At 36.3% G+C, this 19,417-nt stretch overlaps 1 protein-coding gene across 1 annotated transcript in view; it reads right to left on the bottom strand.

Moving 5' to 3' along the window:
• Positions 1-19,417, bottom strand: part of GABRB1 (gamma-aminobutyric acid type A receptor subunit beta1) — a gene marked incomplete at both ends in the record, with an annotated part of 393,861 nt that overhangs the window by 85,301 nt on the left and 289,143 nt on the right. The window contains one exon of the mRNA XM_079696490.1: positions 3,407-3,489. Within this exon, the coding sequence (XP_079552616.1) occupies positions 3,407-3,489 (83 nt within the window). The remainder of the gene's footprint in view (positions 1-3,406; positions 3,490-19,417) is intronic.

Raw genomic sequence — 19,417 nt, 5'->3', positions numbered from 1 at the left:
TGGATTCTATTTTTTTGTGGGGGTGGGGGAGGTACTGAGAGGTGGCACTATCTGCTGACAGTGAGGGTAAGATTAGGGTTGAGATTTTCTTCAATAGTTCCTGCAGAAAATATATAGGAAGAGGCATTAGACTCCTCCATGATTGTTGTCCCAAAGCCTTTCTATATGTCCATGAGGCTTGTGGCTATCAAACCTTTATGTGATAGCTTTATTGATTTCAAATTCCAAATCCTCTTAATACTAAATTCCTTGACTGATTTTTTTCCATGTACCATTAGCTCATTTTATAGCATCCTAGGGCTATGAAGCTATTAATGTGCTCCAGGTTCAAGGAAATTTTCAATTTAACAAGGCTTTATGGCCTTCTTAATTTTACTAGATTAGATGACGTTAAAGAAAGGCAAAACATCTTTAATATTTCTCAAAGGACCTGACCAAGGAAAACATTTCCCCATCCTTGGGATTGTAATGGAAGAGAATACAAACTAGTAAATTTTGTAAGGTAGGTAAAGTTTCTACCGTGTTGGTTACAAAAGTATGTTTGGTTCAATCTTATATTGGTGAAATGTCTACTTTATCATTCCTTTTCCCCAACTGACACTAGAACCACTCATTTGTAATCACTTTAAAGCTCAGTTATTGTCTTCATAAAATGGCAATTCAGGGAGATCTGTTTCAGCAAATAATGTAACACATGTTTTTTCTTGAAGAGTTAAAAAATAGATGGATAACAGATTCAGTATTTATTAACACTTAGCAGCATATCGATTATGTACTTAGGCAGGAATAAGCAAAGCTCATTTGGACTCCATATAATTGCCATATGTTACTTTGTCATTTGAAGTTATTACCCTTAAGATTTAAGATCTCTTTACATTGGTTTATCTATTGTTAAGAAGGGATACATCTTAAGGAAAGTATTAGAGCTAAGCAATGTTGTCATTTGAGGCTTAAAATTTTTTTTTTTTGGTAACGTCAATGGAATCAGGACTACTTGGTTTCCTGCATCCACAGACTACCCTTTATCCACAGTTGCAATCATTTGACCCTTGCCCTAAGAGCTAAATTCTGCTTCAGCTTCTGGGATCGACTCTAACCTTTATCGGGGATAATTTTAGGAAATATAGACCAGTCTTTGGTAGATTCAGCATCCTCAATCTAGCTGGGAGTTGTTCTGATTGGTGTTATACTTCTAATCACTGACGTTCTGCTTCCTTGCTCAGCAGTTGATTACAGGATTCTATTATAGAGAATATATTACCTGGGCTTGGATCCTCACTTTACCACTATCCTTGCCTTGTTGCCCTGGGTAAGTTATTTTACTTCTCTGAGCCTCAGATACATTCTCTCTCAAATGTTGTTAGAAAGACTTCTGTTACAGAGGTGTTATATTAATGCCTAGCTTTTGTCTGGCAAATAGAAGCCAGTTCCCTGTTTTTTCCCTTTCCCCCAAGTTCCTGTCTTCATACACTCCTCATTACACAAATTCTTGCAGGCCTGAGTTTCTGCTTTGCTTTAGGTAAACATCTTTAGGGACTAGAGTTCAGTGATCTACTGTTGGATCACTTTATGATGGTCACTGTCTGCCTACAGTCCTATATATTAACTGATCTTAGGGTCCCAGTTACCATGCCTCATCCATCTGCCCAGATAACTGATTGCATCTTACTGAATTGCCTCAATGATTATCATATGCCTGGGTCACTACTTATTGCCTGACACCATATCTTATGATGACTTTGGACTCTCTGATTGTTTTGTCACCCCTCATCCCTGCTCCGCAAAAGTTATGTTTAATTCTGCCTCATTTATAGTTTTGGTCATTGTATGATATGATAAATGGACCTAAAAGTCATCTATTTTCTAATATGAATAAAGAAAATTGCCTTTTTAAAGAAAAATGTAAACCTATAATAATAGGAAGACTATGCATTATAAAATAAAATATGCATTTTGGGAGAAAATGTTGATAATTTTAGCACTTGTAATTTATGCACAGAATCAATTCAAGTACTCATCAAAATTCATTCTTCAAGTGAATGATGTAAACATAAGATCTTGGAATTTTGACAGACTGTCATATCCTTCTGGCATAAGCAAAGGTAAAAAATCAGAATCAGTGGAAGACAGGTCAAGGGTAAAAGGTAACTTATATGAATAAGCATCCTTCTCTTTCCATGTCAGTTTCAAAGGCTAATGATTTACTTGCTTAGATGAAGTTCTGTCTTATTTATAAAATATTATTAACCAGTAATAAATGACTGGGTTTATATTTCATTCCTATAGTTTGAATTTGGTTGTCACTGGCATTTAAACCAAAAGTCACCATTAATACTTTCATATATTAATAACTTTCAGCCAACCTATTTATATAATACATTTTAAAATTAGAATATTACTTAAAGAATAGCTCATGAATATTATGAATTCCAGGTTCTAGTGGTACTAGATTAATGTCTAGGTCTGAATCTATATATCTACATAAGCATCTTTATCTATTTCTATGTCTGTATTCAGTAAAACTAGAAAATGAATGTAATTACTTAATAATCAGACAATGGGGAATACATTTATTGTTTAATAATATTAGAGGATCACCTGGAGTTTCCTCATTTTTCTTTACCATTTTGATGTTTAGATCTGGAAAGCATTTTAAATGATCTAAGTAAGTATCTGTCTATTCTCACATTACATTAAGTGGTATTGCAATGCTCTTAATTACCTATTGCATTTTCTGTGCCCCTGAAAACCAGGAAATAGCCTTGGCCTGGTATTCACAATAAATGGGATCAAATGTCTGCATATTGATGGCTGAGAAACAATGAAACCAAGATAATCAATCAGATTAAAACTTAGTGACTAAAATATTCTAATTGTTAAGAAAGCAATCAATGAAAAAACAGCTCAAGAGGACAAAGCTAAACCACAAGCCTCATGAATACCATTTATCATCTTGTTCTTCCCATGAAGAAAAACAATTGCACACAAGACTTTACCATAGCGTTTTTCTAAAAGACAACAATTTACAGTCCTTCAGGCGGACATACTATAGAGCCAAAAACAATCTCACAAAGTCTTTTCACATTGAAATATTTTTGCTCTCTTATTAACGCAGCTTGGGTATTGGAAGGTCTTAGGAGAAATTTGATTCTGAGAAGGAGAAGGCATGAGTTTATAAATTGTCCAGCTAAAATAAGTGGACTTTCCTTAATGGTTCAAAAAGATAATTGCATTGAAATGAACCTTAAGCCTCCAATACAGAGGAAAGTGCTACTGTGAACCCTTTGAAAAGTTGGCAGGGTATTGTAGCTAAAAATATCCCGGTATCAATTACTCAGTACAAGGTGGAATTTAATTGGGTCAAGCAAACATCTCTCTTTTTTGTTCCCCTGTCCAAGTAACTCACAACTTTCAATCTCCAGGGTGCAGTTTTGTTCATCCAGAGGGTATCTTCGTAGATCCATCATACATGCAGCTGTGGTTGTGATCCTGTCAGGGTGAGAGAGAGAAAAGACAACATCATAATGACGACGACTTTCATTTCCAGGCTTCCCAGCCCTGAATCATGCCTACCAGTTGGCATCAAAATTTTGTGATTAAAATTTTTGAAAGCAGGTAGATTGAATTTGAGTCTTTCTTTGCTGCTCACTAGTGGTGTGAGGTTGAGCTAGTTAATTTATCTCCAGGAGTTTCAGTCCCCTTATCAATCAAAACACTGACTGCATAGGATGGCTGTGAGGATTAAAAGAGATAATATATGCAAAGCCCTGAGCCCAGTGCTTCATACTTAGTAAGTGTCCCACAAATAATAGCTATTATTATAGCTATTATTATCCCAGGCCCTTCCTTTATTTACTAGCCTCCTAGCAATGTCTTTGCCGGTATCTGCAGCAAGTCTGGCTTTATGAGGAGGAGAACATCTATGTTATGTGTCAAAGCCCACCTTCCTCTCCTGCTACAACCTAATGATAAAACAACAAAAGCAACAACAACAACAAAATTCATCCTTCATGGCTTTTGATGCCTCACACTCCCCACTATTAGGGAGTTTTGTCAGATTGACCTCTGAGACCCTGGTCTACCTATATTCAGTAGATAGCATATAACCAGTAAAGAAATATTATCCTAGGATCAGTGTTTACACCATATTTACCAACTCCAGTTTAGCTTATGTATCTATGCAAACCCAAGGATCCTGACTCTATATATCCTACCTGGGTTTCCACTATCCCTCTGTTTTCTCGTGCCTGGACTGGTTTTCTGGACTGTGGTGTCTGAGAGTAACTTAAATTCATATGGCTCGTCCACTCATACAAACATTTGATATCACGCTGGAATTGACAAAATACTTTTCTTAAAAAAACTATTTACACGGTCCCTTTTCACAAAGTAATGTATAATCACAATTCAAAAAATTCAAAATTCAAATTTAATAATAAGCTTCCTTTCTACCTTAAGCCCCAGGAGCTACAACATTGGAAAATTTCCATACATACTCTGAATGCAAACAGAAGCCCAGCTATATCTTCTTATGGGTGAACTTCTTAAGAAGACTACCGCATACCCTGTTCTGAACCTAGCTTGTTTTCATTGACAGTGCATCTTGGATTTGGTTCTATATTAGTAAATAATAAGCTATTTGTAAAAAAAAATTTACTACAGAGTATTGAGTTGTATGGAAATGCCATAATTTATTTTCCTAATCACCGTGTAGGGGGCATTTATGTCATTTCATATCTTTTACTTTTACAAATAAAGATGCTCTGAATATACTGGTACACTCTACAATATCTGACTACGTTGACTGGCTATTTCTAGAAAGGGAATTGTTGATAGAAAAAAGGTATATGCATTTAAAATTTTGCCACATTGCTGTTCATAGAGGTTGAGCCAGTTTACATCCTCATCAACAGTGTATGTAAATTTGACAAAATTCTTTTCATACCTTTGTTTTTTGAGGCTGTCAAGGAAAGTTATTGTTTTGGTCATTTGTGTTAACCTGACAGGCACCTTCTTCCTAAAAACATTACTAAGAATAACCCTAGACCTTCCCAATTTCTCTATGGCTTTCTTTATGAAAGATAAAAGTGAAGATTCTCTTTGAACCCTTTCTTAGACAGGATGCTGGTCAATTAATCAGATTGATTTGAGCATTAGGCAAGAGCAAAAGGAATTTTAAAGTTTAATTAAAATTTTTTTTAAATGTTTTACAAAAACTTTGAAGACTGGCTGTATTCCAGAATTTAGGACATAAAAGGATTATAATTCCACCACATTCTTTTTATGGTCTGCAAAGTGTTTCAAACACACTCAATAAAACAACACAATAAATATTTTAAAATGCTTAAAAAATCATCTCTCTACTATATTCTTTGTTTAATAGCTGCTTATGAATAAAAAATTGTGAAGATGTGAATATTCTCTAGGAATTACTGAAGTGTGGCCATCCTTATGATCTTATGAAGTAGCCAATTCTTTTCAACCAGGGATAATTTTTACCAACAGGGGACATTTGACAATATCTGGAGACAGTTTTGATCGTCAGGCTGGGGGTGGAGGGTGGATACTGGGCATCTAGTGGGTGGAGGCCAGGGATGCTGCTAAACATCCTACAGTGCCTGGGACAGCACCCAACAATTAAGAATTATCTGTTCCAAAATGTCAGTAGTGCTATGATTGAAAAACACTGCTAAAATGGTGCTTTCAAACATTTTTCCTCTGAGGAAAACTGTAATAAAATGAAATCTTATAGAGAACCTCAACATATAAAATACAAATGAAATAAGTGAAAGACATATGTTGTTAATATAGACTTGCCATATAAGTTCAAATGTTGACATCCATTTTAATGAGCACACACATTTGAAAGCAGGAATTATGATGAGAATTATGGTCTTAAATCTCCCTCAGCACCAATTATTTTTGTGTTATATGTTATTTGTATGGCATTGAGAAAATCCTAACAAACATGGAAACACTTGCTTCTAAAATCTTATATGACCAGGCATGGGCTACCCTGAATTAGGGGGGAATATTACCAGTCTGCTTTGTAACTGATGCTATTATCAATGGCACCTTTGCAGATGGTTCAGATACATTAATAGGTGGTTGGTCTCTAGTAGGTACTTAGCAGTGGATTAAAAGGAAGCTTTACTTGGTGTTCCATGCTCCGCATAAGCTAACCTGGCAGCACAAGTTAATATTATCATGGTCTTGAATGCATTAAAATGTGGCGTAGGCTCTAGGTCCTTCTACCTCGTCAGAAAGAGAAAAACAAATACTGTATGCTAACACATATATATGGAATCTTAAAAAAAAAAAAAGGTTCTGAAGAACCTAGGGTCAGGACAGGAATAAATATGTAGACATAGAGAATGGACTTGAGGACACGGGGAGGGGGAAGGGTAAGCTGGGATGAAGTGAAAGAGTGGCATGAACACATATACACTACCAAATGTAAAATAGATAGCTAGTGGGAAGCAGCCACATAACACAGGGAGATCAGCTCGGTGCTTTGTGACCACCTAGAGGGGTGGGATAGGGAGGGTGGGAGGAGACGTAAGAGGGAGCAGATATGGGGATATACGTATGCATATAGCTGATTCACTTCGTTATAAAGCAGAAACTAACACACCATTGTAAAGCAATTATACTCCAATAAAGATGTTAAAAAAAAATGTGGCGGGCTTCCCTGGTGGCGCAGTGGTTGAGAGTCCGCCTGCCGATGCAGGGGACGCAGGTTCGTGCCCCGGCCTGGGAGGATCCCACATGCCACAGAGTGGCTGGGCCCGTGAGCCATGGCCGCTGAGCCTGCGCATCCGGAGCCTGTGCTCCGCAGTGGGAGAGGCCACAACAGTGAGAGGCCCGAGTACCGCAAAAAAAAAAAAAAAAAAAAAAAAAAAAAAAAAAAAAATGTGGCATAGGACACATTACAGTGTACATGCTTATAGTTTAAAAATAAATATAATATTTAAAAATAAAATTGAAATAAGATATGTGTGGAATTGTTAAAGAGCTTTTGGGATACTTGATAACATCATTTGAGCTCCACTGGTCAGCTTTCCTCATTTAATTGACATCATTTTTAGACACATGTCATCTGGTTAGTTAACCACATCATATGAAAAGCAGGACATGCTGAATCACTGATTCACACAGTATAAGGCTCTGGAGTTTTTACAATGCAATTTGAAAAGTCAACAAAACATTGTAAAATGAATAACGTGTCTCAGGTATTTGGGTACTACAGTTGTGAGTGGTAAAAAAAACAGCTTTTGGAAAGCATAACTGAATTGACTATTGCTATCTATCATGATTGATCTATTCGGCAATCAATAAATATGAGAAATTTAATTTATATCACCTTGGGAAACTACACATCACACCAGAAGCTTGCCCATGACCTGATGATTTTTCAACAATGATCGCCTGTGTGAGTTCACTTCTCCTGCCCCAAATCCCATTAAGATGCCAAAGAGAGTTGAGTCATCACAACACAGAAAGAGGGGAAACTTGGGACTTGAGCTGCAGGAAGTGCCTGACTTTCTCTGTAGAGCACTGACATTAGTGAAACAACTTCCTTCTTGGGATCTATCTTTTCCAAATTTTGAATCCTCAAGAGGATTTCATTGGCTCAACTTGGATTAGGTGCTAACACTCCCCAAATTATTTATTAAGGGCTGGAAGGAAAGCTACACACATACAAATATGGTCACCAGGGACCTGAAAGGGTCTCTTATCTAAGAAAAGAGGGATCATTGAGACTCACTCAGACAGGGACCCCTCTACAAGTAGGTACTTATAAATTCATGATGTGGCCCATAGAAATTTATGCAACAGAATGTCAGTCTCTGCTAATTTAAGAGTTTGGCATTTCTAGATTTTGTAATATGTATGAGTGAGTTGAGTATCTTGAGCTCTTTGTGAGAAAAATTACTCAGCAAGAATTCCCAGGTGCATCAAGAAAAAGAGAGATGTCCCTGGGCAGAGTGCTGTCCAGCTCTTGTCTTCTGGGTGTGAAGCAACAATGAACATCTCGAAGAATGACTGCTTTCTGTATTCCATTTGTTTGCCTTGCCTAATGCAATTGCTCAGCAGTGGTTAGTCACCTCTACAGCTAATTAACACATCTTCATGGAAATGTTCTCACATCATGGCTAAAGCAGCCTGATATTCAAAAACTTCTATGGAGTCAAAGGTGCCAAAGATCACAAAACTGGATAGGTTGAGGGCTTCGAGACTGAAGCATTTTTTTGAATTTTGTTTTTAACTGTTTACACTCCAGTCATTCATTCTGTGTGTGAAAATATGATTATTGGCTGAGAGCAAATGAAAGTATAATAGAGTAGAACCAGCAAAAGGCAAAAGTATTAACTGACTGTTTTTCTGAACTCAGACTTCCCAGAGGTACGGATTCATGACAGTGTAACAGTCATGTCTTCTTTCAAAGACATTTAGAATACCTTACATTATCATCCAATTTATTGACATTTTGAAGGTTAGGTCAGAACACTGTAATAGGCTGTTAGTTAGAAACTATGGTCCCATGATACTTTGGAATAAACAGAAATCATGTCGCTGTAGTATTTTTGTATTAAGGTGTATGCTGCATGGTCACTGACCCTGAGTCACTGTAATCACAACTCATGTGTATTTGATGTCTAAGGGTAGCATGACTCTCATTGCTGATAAGACACATCCAGGAAGTCCTGGCCCTTAAGTAGCTTAAAACCTAGCTACAAACACAAACACACACACACATACACACACACGCACGCACGCACACATATATACATATGGAGTGTGCATTTTGCAAATAAGAATGGGGACTTAAATGAATGAATTATGTAGGTATGGTTGAGATTTTCCTATAATCTTCAATATTATAGGGATGAGTTCTAATTTTTAATGTGATCTCTGTAGAGCATAGCTGTACAATTTAATAGAATCTATATAAAAAGAATATGAGAAAGGAGAGAGGAAAAAAGCCTGAAAATGCTATATCCTAATCACACTCCTAAGATTGGTGAGATTGATAGTGAGTAGCAGTATAAGATTGACATCAGTATCACTTTAAGTTTGTTTGAAGAATGTCCCATGGCTTCCTTTGGCCTCTAGGCTGTACCCTTAATCCATGTTAGAGACATCATCCAAAGAAACCAATGAAAGATGAAGGATGGGTTAGCCTAAGTCATGACCAATGAGTATATAGATTTTTTTCCTTAGCTAACACTTACTGAGTGGTGAAAAGAATATGTATTATCTTCACAGTTGGCACCAAATTTTATTTTAGGTAAGCTACTATGTTTAGGAAAATACCTTAGTATTAGAAGGTGAAATCTTGAGAGCATGAGACATAAATGATAAAGAGACAAAAGGAGATAAAATGCTGTGAGATTTAAGAGGAATTAGGTATGGGGAAGAAAAATGATGGAGTAGCAAAACATTTTGAAGGATGGTATTCAATTTTAAGATTTTTACATTGCTCTTATAATATATTTTTCTTTATTTACCTAAACCATGTTCTCTCCCCAGCAGTCCCACCCCAGTAAATGCTTATGCAAATGTTTTATTTTTATTCTTGTAAAGTGGCTGAATTCCATATCGTGACAGCATTCATGGAACAGTAGTCTATAAATTAAACCAATTCAGCAAAACCTGAACTTCAAAGCCAGAGACGGCCAAACCATGAAGCCCTTTGGGAAGCCTCAGCAACCCTGGGGAAGGTGTTGGACTCCCACAAATAATGGGTTGTGTGTTTAAGCTACTCTTACCTAGATCTTAAGGGGCAGAATGATCTTAGCTAATATTATGTTAGAATCCTATATGACGGGCACAGTGCTAAGCACCATATTTACTGTACTGGTTACCTATTGCTCTTGTAACAAGTTACCACAAATTTAGTGGCTTAAAGCAACACATTTATTCTCTTACTGTCCTGGAGGTCTGAAGTTCTAAAATCAAGGTTTCAATAGGGCTGTGTTCCTTTTGGAGGCTCTACGGGAGAATCTATTTCCTTGCCTTTTCCAGCTTCTAGAGGCTGCTTTGCATTCCTTGGCTCATGCCCCCTTCCTCTATCTTTCTCCATCATTCCAATGTCTGCTTCTGTCCTCACATCTCCTCACCCTCTGACCCTCCTGCCTTCCTTGTATAAGAAGCCTTGTGATTACACTGGGCCCACCCCAGATAATCCAGGATAATCTCATTTCAAAATCCTTACATTAATCTCATCTGCACAGTCCCTGTTGACACCTAAGGAAACATATTTACAGATCCTGAGAATTAAGACGTGGACATCTTTAGAGGGCCATTAGTCTGACTACCATACATGTATTATTTAATTTATTATTTACAAAAGCTTTATTATGTTGATGCCATTTTTATGCCCATTTCAAAGATAAGGAAACTGACATCTGATGAGGCTAGAAAAAGTTTCCAAGTTTATATAGTCTGTAAATGAGGTTCAAATTCAGATATGCTAGACTCAGGAGCTAAGGTTTATTATCTTTCCAGTTATTATATTCAGGCCAGATAAATCTAAGCAGAGAACAACTGGTTCAGTAAAATTTCTCCCACAAGCAGTAAAACAGATTTAACAACTAAGAGTTGCCCTTACTATAAGTTTTTGGTGTTCATTTAGTTATCAATAATTTAGGACATCCTTTAGCAACTCAATAATGAGTATAAACATGATAGGGGCTTCCCTGGTGGCGCAGTGGTTGGGAGTCTGCCTGCCGATGTGGGGGGCGCAGGTTCGTGCCCCGGTCCAGGAGGATCCCGTGTGCTGCGGAGCGGCTGGGCCCATGGGTCGTGGTCGCTGGGCCTGCGCGTCCAGAGCCTGTGCTCCGCAACGGGAGAGGCCACAGCAGTGAGAGCCCCGCGTACCGCAAAAAAACCAAAGAAACATGATAGAGGACTTATTAGGAATCAGGTAATACTATAAGCATGGAGGTTACAACAGCTAAAAAAATCCAACTGCACCTTCCTGCTGTCATAATTTTTGTTTTGTTTTGTTGTTTGTTTTTTAGTACTGTCAGGTAGCAGAAGATAGAAGATAGAGCCATTGTCTACTGGTTTAAAGAAATAACCAGGGAGGATATGCTTATCTCTCATTTGGGACTACTAGCTTTGCCATTTTTCTAGAAACACAAATATCTCACATTAGAGAAATGTTTTACATTATCAAGAAAACATGACAATCACTCAGGAGGGAGAGAGTTCAATCTTACACTTATTTGATTGGTGTGTCTGGTTGGTTTTTGGATGCCTTAACTTAAGTTTGTTGTATTCCATGAACAGAGGTATTCTGCAGGTGGATACAGGGTAGAACAGGCAAGAAGAAGAGGGTTATTATATGCACATACAAGTTACAGTGTTTGGTACATAATAGTCTCTCAATTAACTATAGCTATTATTATTTTTAAACTATATGCTTCTAAATACATATATACATGTAAGATTACTAATACAAGTGCATTGTAAGATTAATGCAGGGTCATAGTAAAACACCTGAGAAATACAGAAAATTACAGATAGAATAAATGATCCATAATCTCATCACCACAATCTGATTATTAACTTCCTTTCTTCTAAGTATATTGTTTAATAAAGTTGAAATTACATTGTATTTAACCATTTCATTTGCTGCTTTTTGCTTGATCATTCCTCTGTTGGGTGACATCAGAAGGTATTCTTTGGTGATGCTTTAACAAAAATCTACACTGAATAAATAGCATTCTTTTTGCTCCTCTTATATTTTTATTTTTTGATTCTACTTTCTTTTCTCCTGCTGTTTTGTACTCTTTGGGCTGAATGTTAATGACACTCTTCTCAGTGCAATCCCAAGCCGTCATTTTCAGGTAATTAGCTACATACCAAATGTTGTGTAAATGGGCTCATTTTTATTCATTTCTGTTGGACGAGAGTGATTCATGAACCACTTTGTGAATATGAAAAGCTGTTCATAAATCAGAGCAGCCTGGGGAAGGGGAACAACAACCGCAAAAAGTACTCACAGGGCAATAGTAATTAATAGACCCTTGTCAAGGACCCAGTGCTAATCTCAGTTATGTTTATGTCTCACTGAGTTCAAAATGGACTATTTTCCCCAATATCACTATATTCATATACCTGTGGAGTATAAGAACATGTGTTAAATTTCTACCATGCTTAATGTTTCCTAGGAACAGTTAGCTGAGATATGTGTTAGGTGGCAGAAAATCCAAGGCCACCCCTTCTAAATCAGAGCATCTTTATTACCATTATCTTGATCATCAGCAATTTCTGTAGTAGACAAACTGAGGAATTAAAATAATAATAATAAGCCCGTAAACAAGCAAAATGGACTTAGAAATGATAGTAAAAGTCAAATTCAAAGAAAATGTTTACTTCTGATGGAATGCCATGACTTGGTAAGTGCAGGATAGTTAAATAAGAACTCAGAATTAGGAGACAAAGCAAAGATATGGATCTTCTTTCACAGCTATTCATTTTGTTTTTGGCTTAGTTGCAAAACTGCTCTGTTGCGTTGCCACATGGTGAGTTCTCTCAGAATAAAGAGGTGACACATTTACTGAGGGGTAATCAGAGTAATCTTGAAATGGTATTCCTGAAGGAGTGAAATAAGATTCTAGAGTGATAGAGCATTAAAATACTGCATTGTCTTAGGAAAATGGCTTTATGTAGGGAAACAAAACAAAGCAAAAAAAAAAAAAAAAAACCCCAAACAAATACAAGTAAGGCAGTAGTATAAACTGTGCAAAATTTCCAGCTCCCCATGAGAATAAAAGCAGGGCTTGGGACATCATCCTTTTCCTTTTTAAACAAATAACACATTAAAAAATATTCTGAAATTAGTGGGGAAATATTACTTCTAATATGACTACTAACAGCGTTGTGGTATATTTATTTTCAACCCCCCTCTCCAGTGGCTGTGGGATTTTTTGCATGCTTGTAACCATGTTTAGGGTTTTCTCTTCTTCCCTTTGAATCTTAATATATAATAATCAGGATTGTAAATCTTTCAGTGTGAAACAATATACTTTATCCTGGACATTTAAGTGGTTTTCAATTTTATTAGTTTAAATGAAAGCTAATAAACACTTACATGAATATATAGATTTTTCATGTTTTGGATTATTTTTTTATAACACCTTTATTGGAGTATGATTGCTTTACAATGTTGTGTTAGCTTCTACTGTATAACAAAGTGGATCAGCTATATGCATACATATATCCCCATATCCCCTACCTCTTGAGTCTCCCTCCCACCCTCCCTATCCCACCCCTTTTGGTGGTCACGCAGCCCGCAGCTGATTTCCCTGTGCTATGCGGCTGCTTCCTACTAGCTATGTATTTTACATTTGGTAGTGTATATATGTCAATGTTACTCTCTCACTCTGTCCCAGCTTACCACTCCTCCTCCCTGTGTCCTCAAGTCCATTCTCCATGTCTGCGTCTTTATTCCTGCCCTGCCCCTAGGTTTTCAGAACCATTTTTTTTTGTTTTTTTTAGATTCCATATATATGTGATAGCATACAGTATTGGTTTTTCTCTTTCTGACTTACTTCACTCTGTATGACAGACTCTAGGTCCTTCCACTTCACTATAAATAACTCAATTTCTTCTCTTTTTATGGCTGAGTAATATTCCATTGTATATATGTGCCACATCTTCTTTATCTATTCATCTGTCGATGGACACTTAGGTTGCTTCCATGTCTTGGCTATTGTAAATAGTGCTGTAATGAACACTCTGGTACATGACTCTTTATGAATTATGGTTTTCTCAGGGTATATGCCCAGTGGTGGGATTGCTGGGTCATATGGTAGTTCTATTTTAGTTTTTTAAGGAACCTCCATACTGTTCTCCATAGTGACAGTATCAATTTACATTCCCACCAACAATGTAGGAGGGTTCCCTTTTCTCCACACTCTCTCCAGCATTTATTCTTTGTAGATGCTTTGATGATGGCCATTCTGACCGGTGTGAGGTGATACCTCATTGTAGTTTTGATTTGCATTTCTCTAATGATTAGTGATGTTGAGCATCCTTTCCTGTGTTTGTTGGGAATCTGTATATGTTCTTTGGAGAAATGTCTATTTAGGTCTTCTGCCCATTTTTGGATAGGGTTTTTTGTTTTTTTGATATTGAGCTGCATGAGCTGCTTGTATATTTTGGAGATTAATCCTTTTTCAGTTGCTTCATTTGCAAATATTTTCTCCCGCTCTGAGGGTTGTCTTTTCTTCTTGTATATGGTTTCTTTTGCTGTGCAAAAGCTTTTATGTTTCATTAAGTCCATTTTTGTTTATTTTTGTTTTTATTTCCATTTCTCTAGGAGGTGGGTCAAAAAGGATCTTGCTGTGATTTATATCATAGAGTGTTCTGCCTATGTTTTCCTCTAGGAGTTTTATAGTGTCTGGTCTTACATTTAGGTCTTTAATCCATTTTGAGTTTATTTTTGTGTGTTAGGGAGTGTTCTAATTTCATTCTTTTACATGTAGCTGTCCAGTTTTCCCAGCTCCACTTACAGAAGAGGCTGTCTTTTCTCCATTGTATATTCTTGCCTCCTTTATCAAAGATAATGTGACCATATGTCTGTGGGTTTATCTCTGGGCTTTCTATCCTGTTCCATTGATCTATATTTCTGTTTTTGTGCCAGTATCATACTGTCTTGATTACTATTGCTTTGTAGTATAGTCTGTAGTCAGGGAGCCTGATTCTTCCAGCTCCATTTTTCTTTCTCAAGATTGCTTTGGCTATTTGGTGTCTTTTGTGTTTCCATACAAATTGTGAAGCTTTTTGATCTAGTTCTGTGAAAAATGCCATTGGTAGTTTGATAAGGATTGCATTGAATCTGTAGACTGCATTGGGTACTATAGTCATTTTCACAATTCTGGTTCTTTCAGTCCAAGAACATTGTATATCTCTCCATCTATTTGTATCATCTTTAATATCTTTCATCGGTGTCTTACAGTTTCCTGCATACAGGTCTTTTGTCTCCTTAGGTAGATTTATTCCTAGGTATTTTATTCTTTTTGTTGCAATGGTAAATAGGAGTGTTTCCTCAATTTCTCTTTCAGATTTTTCATCATTCGTGTATAGGAATGCAAGAGATTTCTGTGAATTAATTTTGTATCCTGCTACTCTACCAAATTCACTGATTAGCTCTAATAGTTTTCTGGTAGTATGTTTAGGATTCTCTATGTATAGTATCATGTCATCTGCAAACAATGACAGCTTTACTTCTTCTTTTCTGATTTGTATTCCTTTTATTTCTTTTTCTTCTCTGATTGTTTAGCTAAAACTTCCAAAACTATGTTGAATAATAGTGGTGAGAGTGGACAACCTTGTCTTGTTCCTGATCTTAGTGGAAATGGTTTCAGTTTTTCACCACTGAGAACGATGTTGGCTGTGTGTTTGTCATATATGGCCTTTATTATGTTGAGGTAAGTTCTCTCTTTGCCTAGTTTCTGGAGGGTTTTAACATAAATGGTGTTGAATTTTGTAAAAAGCTTCTTCTGCATCTATTGAGATGATCATATGGTTTTTATCCTTCAATATGTTAATATGGTATATTACATTAATTGATTTGTGTATATTTAAGAATCCTTGCATCCCTGGGATAAACCCCACTTGATCATGGTGTATGATCCTTTGAATGTGCTGTTGGATTCTGTTTGCTTGTATTTTATTGAGGATTTTTGCATCTATGTACATCAGTGATATTGGTCTGTAGTTTTCTTTTGTTTTTGTCACATCTTTGTTTGGTTTTGGTATCAGGGTGATGGTGACCTTATAGAATGAGTTTGGGAGTGTTCCTCCCTCTGCTTTACTTTGGAAGAGTTTGAGAAGGATAGATGTTAGCTCTTCTCCAAATGTTTTACAGAATTCGCCTGTGAAGCCATCTGGTCCTGGGCTTTGGTTTGTTGGAAGATTTTTTTTTTTTTTTTTTTTTTTTTTTTGCGGTACGCAGGCCTCTCACTGCTGTAGCCTCTCCCGTTGCAGAGCACAGGTTCTGGACTTGCAGGCTCAGCGGCCATGGCTCATGGGCCTAGCCGCTCCGTGGCATGTGGGATCTTCCCGGACTGGCGCATGAACCCGTGTCCCTGCATCGGCAGGCAGACTCTCAACCACTGCGCCACTAGGGAAGCCCTGTTGGAAGATTTTTAATCAAAGTTTCAATTTCAGTGCTTGTGATTGGTCTGTTGATATTTCCTATTTCTTTCTGGTTCAGTCTCAGAAGGTTGTGCTTTTCTGGGAATTTGTCCATTTCTTCCAGGTTGTTCATTTTATTGGCATATAATTGCTTGTAGTAATCTCTCATGATCCTTTGTATTTCTGCAGTGTCCGTTGTTACTTCTCCTTTTTCATTTCTAATTCTGTTGATTTGAGTCTTCTCCCTTTTTTTCTTGATGAGTCTGGCTAATGGTTTATCAATTTGTTTTTCATCTCAAAGAACCAGCTTTTAGTTTTATTGATCTTTGCTATTGTTTCCTTCATTTCTTTTTCATTTATTTCTGCTCTGATCTTTATGATTTCTTTCCTTCTGCTAACTTTGCGTTTTTTTTTTTTTTGTTGTTGTTGTTGTTCTTTCTCTAATTGCTGTAGCTGTAAAGTTGGGTTGTTTATTTGAGATTTTTCTTGTTTCATGAAGTAAGATTGTGTTGATATAAACTTCCCTCTTAGAATTGCTTTTGCTGCATCCCATAGGTTTTGGGTCATCGTGTTTTCATTCTCATTTGTTTCTAGATATTTCTTGATTTCCTCTTTGATTTCTTTACTGATTTCTTGGTTATTTAGTAGTGTATTGTTTAGCCTCCATGTATTTGTATTTTTTACAGTTTTTTTCCTGTAATTGATATCTAGTCTCATAACGTTGTGGTCGGAAAAGTTACTTGATATGATTTCAATTTTCTTAAATTTACTAAGGCTTGATTTGTGACCCAAGATATGGTCTATCCTGGAGAATGTTCTATGAACACTTGAGAAGAAAGTGTATTCCGTTGTTTTGGGATGGAATGTCCAACAAATATCAATTAAGTCTATCTTGTCTAATGTGTCATTTAAAGCTTGTGTTTCCTTATTTATTTTCATTGTGGATGATCTGTCCATTGGTGAAAGTGGGGTGTTGAAGTCCCCTACTAGTGTTGTGTTACTGTCGATTTCCCCTTTTATGGCTGTTAGCATTTGCCTTATGTATTGAGGTGCTCCTATGTTGGGTGCATAAATATTTACCATTGTTATATCTTCTTCTTGGATTGATTCCTTGATTATTATGTAGTGTCCTTCTTTGTCTCTTGTTTTAGTCTTTATTTTTAAGTCTATTTTGTTTGATATGAGAATTGCTACTCCAGCTTTCTTTTGATTTCCATTTGCATGGAATATCTTTTTCTATCCCCTCACTTTCAGTCTGTATGTGTCCCTACATCTGAAGAGGGTCTCTTGTAGACAGCATTTATTCGGGTCTTTTTTTTGTATCCATTCAGCCAGTCTATGTGTCTTGGTTGGAGCATTTAGTCCATTTACATTTAAGGTAATTTTTTTTTTTTTTGCAGTACGTGGGCCTCTCACTGTTGTGGTCTCTCCTGTTGTGGAGCACAGGCTCTGGATGTGCAGGATCAGTGGCCATGGCTCACAGGCCCAGCCACTCTGCAGCATGTGGGATCTTCCCGGACTGGGGCACGAACTCTTGTACCCTGCATCGGCAGGCGGACTCTCAACCATTGTGCCACCAGGGAAGCCCAAGGTAATTTTTGATATGTATGTTTCTTTATCATTTTCTTAATTGTAAGGGCTGTTTGTGTGTTTCTGATATCAACCCCTTGCCCGTTGCATTCTATGCAAATATTTTCTCCCATTCTGAAGGTTGATTTTTTGTTTTGTTGATGGTTTTCTTTGTTGTGCAATGGCTTTTAAGTTTGATCATGTCCCATTTGTTTATTTTTGCTTTTATTTCTTTTGTCTTGGGAGACTGGTGTAAGAAAATCTTGCTACTATTTATGTCAGAGAATATTTTTCCTATGTTTTCTTCTAGGAGTTTTTCAGTGTCATGTCTTATACTTAGGTCTTTAAAGTATTTTTCATTTATTTTTGTACATGGTGTGAGGTAATGTTCTAATTTCACTGATTTTCATGTAGCTGTCTAGCTTTCCCAGCATTACTTGTGGAAGAGACTGTCTTTTCTCCATTGTATATTCTTGCATCCTTTATTGTAGATTAATTGAGCATAGGTGTCTGGGTTTATTTCTGGGCTCTCTATTCTGTTCCATTGATCTATACGTCTGTTTTTGTACCAACACCACACTGTTTTGATTACTGTAGCTTTTTAGTATTGTCTGAAGTCTGGGAAGGTTCAGACTTTGTAGTAAAGTCTGAAGTCCAGCTTTGTTCTTTTTTTTTTACAGGATTACTTTGACTATTCTGGACCTTTTGTGGTTCTATCTATACTTTAGGATTGTTTGTTTTAGATCTGTGAAAAATGTCATGGGTATTTTGATAGGGATTGCATTAAATCTGTAGATTGCTTTGGTTAGTGTGGCCATTTTAACAATATTAATTCTTCCAATCCAAGAGCATAGGATATCTTTCCATTTCTTCAAATTGTCTTCAATTTCTTTTACCAGTGTTTTATAGTTTTCTGTGTATAGGTCTTTCACCTCCTTGGTTAAGCTTACTCCTAGGTTTTTTTTTTGGATGTGATTTTAAACTGGATTGTTTTTTACTTTCTCTGTCTGATATCTCATTACTTATGTAAAGAAACACAACAGATTTCTGTATATTAATCTTATATCCTGCTACCTAGCTGAATTCATTTGTTAGTTCTAATAGTTTTTAGTGTGGAGATTTTAGTGTTCTCTATATAGAGTATTAAAAGTCATACAAGTTTTTATGGCATCTTACACTATATATGGCCAAAATACTTTCTTAAGGAATTGTACCAAATTATAATGCTAGAGAGTATCAATTTCCTTACACTGCAGCTCAAATGGATATTATACTGTTTTTGTTAATATATGAGAAATGGTACTTTTAATTTGTTATTTTATTTTTTAATTACTGGCACAGTAAAATATTTTTAATATATTTATTTATAAGTTGTATTCAATACCATTCCTTCTTTAAAAACTGAAATCACAAGTGGTGAATAAATTTATGATTAAAAGAAGACCAATAATAGAATTTTCTCAAATATCAAGCAGGAATTGTGTTCCAGTATAGATTAACTTTGTTGCTATCTATTTTAGTTAATTAGATAAATAAATATATGTTAAATTTAATATCTTTGTTGACATGTATTTTGATGGTTTTACTGTTAAAATTTTTTGAGAGAAAGTATAAATTATAGAAATAAATACCTAAAATAAAGCTATGTTGCTTTTTTGAATTCATAATGAACACCATCAAAATTAAGCTAACT

Source organism: Hyperoodon ampullatus (assembly GCF_949752795.1).
Source record: "Hyperoodon ampullatus genome assembly, chromosome: 1".
In the NCBI taxonomy this organism is placed as follows: domain Eukaryota; kingdom Metazoa; phylum Chordata; class Mammalia; order Artiodactyla; family Ziphiidae; genus Hyperoodon; species Hyperoodon ampullatus.
Note: the sequence above shows the minus strand (reverse complement) of the source record. Positions and strands in the feature narration are given on the sequence as shown.